The following is an 8,919-nucleotide window of genomic DNA, read 5'->3' as shown; positions in this document are numbered from 1 at the left end:
GTTCCTTTTTGTTTCCCTTGGAAAACAAATACGTGTCTTTTTTTCTAGTTGTTTTGTTTCATATTTTACATCAGTAAAACTACTGACAATTACATTACACTGTGTTTATTAAAGCTGTGCTCCTACCCAGTAATACACGTAAGACATCTTATACTGCCTTAAGGATTAAGTTAAGCTCCTTTGTCAAGCCTGCTGGTATGGCACGACTGTTAATCTTTAACTGTCAGGCTCTGGTTAGATCCTTCTTTAGACTGAGGCCATGTCTAAGTGCAAAAAAAATTAAGAAGAATCAACTCTCCTAGTATTTACGCCTTCGTATTTTTGCACAGAGCGATCAATCAGTAGAAGGAGAGGCTGTGTTAGGCATACGTATTTCTATAAGAAGCTTGCATTTCAAGCCCTTATTTAGCAGCATCATAATTTGCTTTGTGTTTATGCTTGTGAAAATGTAGACAAAGTTGACAGCATTCAAAATACTAAATTCATGAAAATAAGATGTGCTATGGCTGAAAGCTCATTGAAAGGAGGACAAGGGAAACTGTGAAAACCTGCATTTCCTAATTAAAATTCTACTGAGTTGTCTACAGTATGTTCATGTTTTATTACATCAGTAATTACTCTTACATTTTCTTTTCAAATTATAACATTAAGTCACAAAAAAGAAATGTACTGTAGTTGCAGCATATCTAGACTTGAATGAAAGTGTATGAAGAGTGGTGAAGCTGGAAGTTTAGCAAGGTATAAAACTGGTTCTAAGTAGTCACGCTGTTGTGTTGTAGGGATTGAATGTTTAGATTTCACTGTGGATTTATGTCCTGTGGTGTTGTGTTAGCCAAAACTTACAAAGAGGAATTTTTAAAGTAATTATCTCAAAATAGCCTAATAGTGCAATTTGTGCATGTACATACGATCCTTAAAAGATGTACTACAGTATCCAATGATGTGATACAGGTTGAATGTTGAAGCATTTGCTAAAATTGCTACAGATAGGCTTTTAAACATGGTAGCTGCCTAAATAGGACTTTGCTAATCAGGCTATGTTTTTAGAAATAATAGCAAAAGAAACCCTCAACAAGTAAGAATTTTCTATGTCATTCTCCTTCAAATATAGTTTCTAGTGGCTCTTTTTGTATTTTACACACATAAAACCTTCCCATTTTCCGAAACAAGAGGTTCTTTCCCTTAACTCATTAAATAATAATACTTTGTACTTATATCGCCTTCCTTCTGAGGGTCTCCAAGTGCCACAGAAACATTAAATGGAAACTTCTGCTTTAAAGTATGGGAGTATTAATTCCTTATTACATAAGGGGATAGTGAAACATAAGAAGGTTCAAACCATAGTTTTGACCTTTGAGTGTCCAGATAGGAATTTCAGACAGGAGTTTGAAAAGTGCTCAAGTGTTGAAAACTGAAGGGACTCAACCTCAGAGTAGGTCCTCAGTAATCATGTGAGACACCTACTGTCATGCTTGACTTGGAACTGAAATTTCAGACCTTGTTCTATATAGCTCTGAGATTATATACAGTGGATTGGAAGAGTTATGCAGCTGAAAATGGATTCAAGATACCTGTTCTACCTGAGAACTGCCCAACAGAAAAGTACTGAAGTGCAATTTCAGTGTGGATTTCTTTTGGTCGGAATCATGATGGAGGGTGGCTTAGTCCAGTTAAGCAGTAACAGAAGAGAAAGCAATTGTAGTCTTGAGCTGGGGATGACTGCGATGGGTTATGAGTTCCAGTTTCAGAAACTATTGAAGTATGTGTTTTAAAAAGTTTTGCTGCATAAATTGAAGATGGCAGTGTTACTTTGTAATTTTCCAAAGAGGCCTCCTCATGTATTTCATCAAATTATGTCCCTCAGCCCCCTCCAGCTCCTTCATTGTATGTATCTATGTCAACTGTTCAGGAAGCAGCACGACCTGCTCACTGCTGGGTTGTGGTCACTTAAGCAGGAAGGGTGGACCTGGGCACAGGTTTCGATAATAGCTGAACGAGGCTTTTGGAAACCATGCTTTTTGGTTTAGGCATTCATGTGCTGCCATGGTGTTGTCTGCGGTGATGCTGAGCCCTCACTCCACATTACTACATGGTCATGTAAATAAATGACCTGATTTTCAGAGCGTGTTGAACCACATGTTTGGCAACAACTATAGTGACTTCAGGCAGGTTAACTCTTTTGAGCATGGTACTTGATGTGTGCAGCACGGCTGCACAGTATTTTGGGCAGTAATAAACTTTAATGTGGCATGCAAATATAGGCACCCTTGGTTCTTTGAGGTCCTGTGAGAAGCAGTGTATTCATCAGATCAATACCAGCTGTTTCTACAAAGTTTGTTAATGTCATACACCTTAAAAATATTTGGTATATATTTTATATTGTGGATTTGGGAACTATTATATGACATTATGTCAAGATACATTATGTTTAATGATCAAATAAGTAAGTTTCAGTGTTGGGGAGAAGAGTTATGACAGCACATATCTCAGATTGTTAAACATTTACTCTTTGCATATTCGAGTAATCCTTTCATCTTTTAGTGTAAAGAAAAACAAAATCTTGCACAACTTCAGGAGACCAACAGAGAAGGTGATTTGAAACACAGCTGAATATAAATACTGTGATTGCATAAAGTACCATAAAGTACCTGACTGACAGTATTAGAGTCTAGAGTCTATCACAATCCTATGAAACAGGAACAATTTGGGAAGAACAGGAAAATTCTTGCAATATGCCTGTATAGATCTTCTTTAAGATCAAAATTAGAAGCAATCTTTATATTGCCAACTCTGTCCTTGACCTCTGTATGAATGCTAATCCAGAGTTTCCCAAGTTGTGGAGTTGCAGACAAATTGCTTGTGGGGTGCTTGATGTTGTAAGTGAAAGTGGTAAAGGAGGGCATCCACCGAAGACTCAGTGTTTAGATAGCCCTCAGTTTCCTGTGCCTAACATTTGCAGGGTGTAAAGAGCAAGTACAATGGGTTACAAATGCAAGAATACAGATACGAAAAGTATAAGTATTCTCTACATAGCAGGGGTGAGATACTTGGTACAGAAATGTGGGATTAGAGAGTATCATCTTCCGAAAAAAATTCAAGTCTTTTCTCAGGCGTAACATTAAGCAACTGAAATCAAAGTGACCTTAGTTTTCTTTGCCTTCTGTGGATTAGGTGTAAATATTTTTCTCTTTCCTTTCTGTGGGTGAAAATGAAGATAAGACAATTCTGATCTTCTCATTCAAAATAGGAATGTTGGAGGAAAGAATTTCAAGTAGTGAATTCTGTTATCATGGATAATAAAACTGCAATAAAAGCTACACTGTGCTGCTTTCAGAGTAAAGGTGTATGAACCAGACCATTCTGATTAGATGCTGAAATACACTTATTCCTGCCACAGCGTTGTAGCTTAGGCTAGCTACATGACTCGCAAATGGTGAACTCTGACAAATAATCCATCAAGTGATGTTGAGACTCTTGTCAGGGAAGGCAGCCTCAAATGACTTTTTTTTTTTTTTCCTTTGTAATCCATCACTTCTTGTGCACCTCTTAATGGTCACATGTGTACAGATACTTATGTTACTTTCAATCTCCTAGCATTTCTTAGGAGAGCAGAAGAGTAGCATTGAATGGTTCCGAAGTGCTGCTTTGCAGGGTGGGGAAGAGGCACACAGGGCCAGAAAATGCTGTGAATGAAATGTCATCATTCAAAGAGCTCAGTCATGTTTCTGCTAAGACTTTGTGGAATTCTCCCCTGGAAATAGCAGAAGCAGGGCTAGCACCCAAGTTTGTTGCCCAATTGATTGTTCTCAGCAAAACTGCCGGTGTTGTGGGCTCAGACCTGACAGCCCAGCACCAGGTCTGGTCACCAGAGTGCCTCTCTGGGCTGAAATCTGTAGATTGATACAATTTGAAGACAGACTGGTAAATATTCATGTGAAGTCCACTCCTCTCTGTCAGATTCATGCTGCTTAGGGAAAAGAGTGGAAGTCTGAAGAGTTGGGCTAATAAGTTTTAAGTCCCCAGTACTTCCTGAATCTTTCTAAATATGTTTGCTTATAGGTCTCATTATTGAAGGAGCCCAAGCACTCAGAATGCTAACAGCAGAAACAGCAGCGTTGGTACTTATACTGAACAGGAGTGGGGAATCTAACAATGCTATTTTGAAACGTTGCTTTAGGATTTCCGATGTTAGAGGGTGGCAGCAGTAGAAATTGGCATTTGTTTTTCTATTAACAGTTCTAGGTTTTATTAAAATACAGATGTTGGCAGTGATGATTGCAGTATGTTATTCTGATGGTAGCTGGATATCTGCGCAATGATCATTTATATGGAATTCCTCCTAGAGGGCTGATGTTTCATAGGGTATCCGCAGATGTGAGGAAATTTGTATGGTTTTATGAGTGGTGCTAGGATTACATTAATGAGGAGCACTCTACCTTTTCTTGAAGCTCAAGTCCCAGCGGTGCTCCAAAAGGCCAGAATTACCTTTCATAGACCACTGACCTTTTGTCTTGATTATCTTTGTGAACTGGTGCTGACTTTCAGTTAATAGAACTTCGTAATTGGGGAGCTAAGAGGGCTAAAATAGAAGTGACAGTTTTTGCTGCTGGTTAGATGTTAATGTGAGTCCTGAATGCCTTTTAAATATGTTATTCCAAATCTCAGGAAATGGAGAAGAGCACTTGTATGAAATAAAAAAGGCTGGGAAAGCAAATAAAAGTACCATTTGTCTGATGAGTTTGAAGGTGTGTCATTCAACTTGAAACCAGAGGTGTAGTTGGAGAAACCTTTTATGGATGCAGAAGTGCAGTGCCTTGCTATACCTCTGTATGCTTTTTTGAGAGACACAGTGTTTCAAGTATTCCATTTGTAAGTACTACAACACTGAAGATGAATTTAGGTTTAGTTGAGACAGAGAGAGATTGAAACAGCCAAATGCTTCTGGAATGGGACTCTGTCGCTCTTGGATGCTGGGGGAGTTAGAGCAGCTCCATGCCTTCCCCAGCTTTATTCTCTCCTATGTATCCTTTGTATTAAAAACTGCACTTAAAGAAGGCAAGTTATAATTTGGCTTTAGTGAGTGATGTTTTGCTTTCTCAATAAAATATGAAAATAGCATGGCTCTATGTGAGAACTTGTTTATTCAAGGCCACACAAGAAATAGACTGCTACAAACAACCCTTGCTGTTGTTCCTGGTGGTGAACTGATTGGCTCTGAGGGCAGTGCACACAGGATACAGTTATGCAATTTGGTGTTCATTTATGTCAACGTTATTCCTTTAAGCGTTCTTGCAGAGCAGGCTCTGGGGTGCCAGGTACTTTCAAACATAGGACAAGCAGACAGTCCCATGCTATTGATTATTCCTTTAATGTGATACACTTGAGCATTTGCTAACTCTTCCTAAAGTGCTTTGAGCTCTTGAGGAGAAAAATGAATCGATGTGATGATTCTCATTTTAAAGCTGAAAAATGAAATTCCAAGTGATAATTTCATTATAAGCTAGGCAGTCTATGTGTCCATAATGATCCACAGGGCTGCTTAGGCTGAAAGACAACCCACGCTGTTTGCTTGGGAGTTCTCTGTTTCTTGGCCGGCGGCTGAGCAGGAGGATCCTGGTAGCTCACTGAAAGGTACAGTCTGCCTAGCTGGAACAGACATGAACAGATGTGAATTCCTTTCATGTCTTTACCCTTACTTGCTGGACCTGCTGCCTGTTTTGGTTGTTCAGTGAAAGACAGCAAATTCTTACTTGTTTAAGGAGACTGACTCACAGCCATGAAATAGGGTAGTGAAATAAATAAGATGTTTTCATTTTTCTGTCAAGGATGTTATACAAAGTTGCCTAACTGAATGTAGGCACTAAACCCAGGCAAAACATTCTTATCTCTGGGAAACTGGAGAACATCACAACCAAGTGTCTGTATTTTGCATGTGATTGCCTTATTTCTTTTTGTAGCATGGTTCAGTGGTGTCAGTTCTTATTTTATTCCATGTAACAGATCTAACAGCAAAAGTAGCAGACATCTTTTACCTCCATTGCCATTTAATCCAGTGATGAATTCACCAGTTTGGAAGATCTCAGAGAAGGGCACGCTAGGTTCAGTATTTTCTCCACGATAAAGTTTTTGGAATGGCTCAGATGTGCGTGTTTGGGTTTGGTTTTCAGAATAGTTCATCTTGTTACTTGCTGTAAAAGTGAGAATACATGAATAGATGGTGATGGGATGGGGTACAGATGAGATATGTAATTCATGTGCAGTTTGTGATACATGGTAAATCTGGTGTGCAAAAAGAAAAAGGTTGTGATTTGAAGTCCAGTGCTGAAAATATAAGTAATCTCTTAGTCACATTGCAGCTGTGTTTACCTCAAATTATTTGGTGATGCCAGTGCTGAAGTGGAACACAAGGCAATGTTTGTTTTGAAGACAGAGATGTGAGATGCTCTTTTTTTCAGTAAAGATTAAATCCTGTACTGGGAGGACAATTGGTTCAAAAATGCCAATTGGATATTCTATATCATCTCAGTGTGACTTTTTAGAAAAAAAATAAATTTCTGTGTCATTTTCTCATCTCATTGCATCTCAGTGCAGTCTGTTGCTGTGCACTCGGTTGGAATATACCATCAAGATACATAATGCTGAAAATCTCAGCTCTGAAGTCTGGTGAGACACATTTTCCCTTTTTACAAGTAGACAGTGATAATGAAAGTCTCTAATCTCATTAGTTTGAAAGAACCACCCCACAGCGCCAGGGTGCTTTAAAAAAGCAAGAGGCAGAGGAGACATGATTAAGTTTGTAGAAATAGGAAGGAAAATATTTCTTTGGAGGTAACAGAACAGTTGCACTTATTCAGTATTTGCCTTCTGGAAGACAATGGAAGACTCTGCTTTCAAAAATTAATTTCCCCGTGTCCTGCATGAGGGAGCTTAGTAGTTTGCATTACTGTATTCCTGATATAACTACAAAACAACATGTTGATGATTTTTACTGTTTGGAATTTGCCTTTCTGTCAATATTCTTTATGCTGTTTGTCTTCCTACTCTCTGAGTGAAGTTTATGACTCTTGTTTTGTTTTTAGCTGTGCTGTTTGCGATTATTCTCAGGTGTGTGTTGCTACTCACTACAGAGTCTGTCAGCTCTTCCTGGGCCTGTTTAGTAAGTAGCATTATCATTTTACTCAAGCGTTTAAATTTGACTGATGAGTTCATCTATGTAGTTTTTGCAAGAGTCTGTAAAATCCATTTATGTGATATTCTGATATAATTGCCTTTGCTTCTGTTAATGCTGTTTTCCAGAAGATTAAGCAAATGCTATAGAATCTAAGTTCCAGTTTTTGGGAGAAAAGTGATGATGATGATTTCAGTGTTTGATTTAAATAGAAAACTAAGCTTGACGGGAGACAGACAAGAAGCGAGTAGTAAGAAATACATGTCAGATCAACTCTTCGTGTATTCGTTATTCACCTGAGTGGTTTTGCTCACTGGTTTGTAGGTCTATGCCTTGTTTGTGGATGTCACAAGTCTTCTTACCTCTTTGTACTGCACTTAAATGTAATATGTCATCTTAAATTTGTTTCTCAGCCCATTTTATCGAAAACTTGGAAAAAGGCTAGAAGGTCAATCATGTTTATCTTAATCAAAATTATTTTCAGTAATTGTGTTTTCACTCCTCATTGATTCTAATGGGACAGAACGTATTATGTGTGCCCTAAAATCAATATGAAACACGAAGTACTTTTTATATAATTATGAGGTTGTTTTTTTTTTTTTTTAAGAAATATCCATTATTATTCATGTAGTGCCATGTGTGTTGTGTTAGTTGGGCAGTACAATTTATCAGATACAGTATATTGAGTCCCATTGAAGTCAGTGAGAAATGGATATTTGACTATTCACCATGCTCATTTGTTGTAATGCTTTGGTTATTTAAAGCTGCTAAGCATTTATTACCAGAAATATATTTTTGTGTGTACGCAGTTACCCTTAAAACTGCTGGTAAATTAGTACTTAGAATTAAATGATTTGCTGTAGGAGCATTTCAGATAGGTACATCATGTGTCGTGTCATGTCTTTCCTTCTCTTCCTGTCCCTCATTTTGTCCTGACCACATATATAAAGCATCTGTGTGTTTATAGAGGGTTATGATGATGGGATGGCCTGTGTGTACTGCCATGAGTTTATTCTACTAACTTTGAGTCTTACTGTAGGAAATAACTCAGTGCTGCTGTAGGTAGTGAAGCAGCATTCCGTAGGATTTAACATGTATCACCTAAGTGATTCGTGGTAGAAGGTACGGCAGAGCAACAAACAATTGGAAGGACAATCAGTAATGCTAGGGTTATATAGCATTAATGATTTTTAATACTTTCTTGAATTTAGCATGTCTACGAGGTTATAGAAAACTAAATCATCACTTGAGGAATTAGTCTTAAACTTGCTTTTTCTCCTAGCCCATTTGCAAAGCCTTATCTTGTGACTCCTTGAAAACCTGTTGGCCTATAGGTAGTTTAGTTGTTCTCCTCCAGGTAGGCACGCATATGGATCCATATTCCTTGCTGTATCTCTTGTAAGATGATTCTCTAAAATTCAGTGATTTTTTTCCAAGCTACCCACTCTTTCAGTAGCAGTGATGTGTTCTGGAATGTTAATGACTGCTTCTTCCTCAGGGTTATCTTGGTTTTCAGCCTGAATGTCAGGTGGTCTGATGTGGTGAACATAACATTAGGCATTCCAGAAATGCAGACAGCGCTTTCATCTTGTACTTTATTAGAATTTATTAAATGAACATGGTTTGAATTGGATTCTGACATCCTGGAGTCAATACCAAATCCATCAGTGACTTCTAGGGGCTATCTTAAGGGATAGTAATACTGAAATATATTCTGTGGTAGTTCTCCATTCTCTCTCTTTCTTTTTTTT

The 8,919-nt window shown here is 38.0% G+C and overlaps 1 protein-coding gene across 1 annotated transcript in view; it reads right to left on the bottom strand.

Annotated features, from left to right (window-relative positions):
- LOC104912512 (GPI-anchor transamidase-like) overlaps positions 1–6,038 on the bottom strand; it is a 73,372-nt gene extending 67,334 nt beyond the window's left edge. Inside the window, exon 1 of the mRNA XM_010716333.1 lies at positions 6,033–6,038. Coding sequence (XP_010714635.1) covers positions 6,033–6,038 — 6 coding nt within the window. The remainder of the gene's footprint in view (positions 1–6,032) is intronic.
- Positions 6,039–8,919: the final 2,881 nt, after the last annotated feature.

The sequence above is a fragment of the Meleagris gallopavo genome, chromosome 10 (assembly GCF_000146605.3).
Source record: "Meleagris gallopavo isolate NT-WF06-2002-E0010 breed Aviagen turkey brand Nicholas breeding stock chromosome 10, Turkey_5.1, whole genome shotgun sequence".
NCBI lineage: Eukaryota > Metazoa > Chordata > Aves > Galliformes > Phasianidae > Meleagris > Meleagris gallopavo.
Note: the sequence above shows the minus strand (reverse complement) of the source record. Positions and strands in the feature narration are given on the sequence as shown.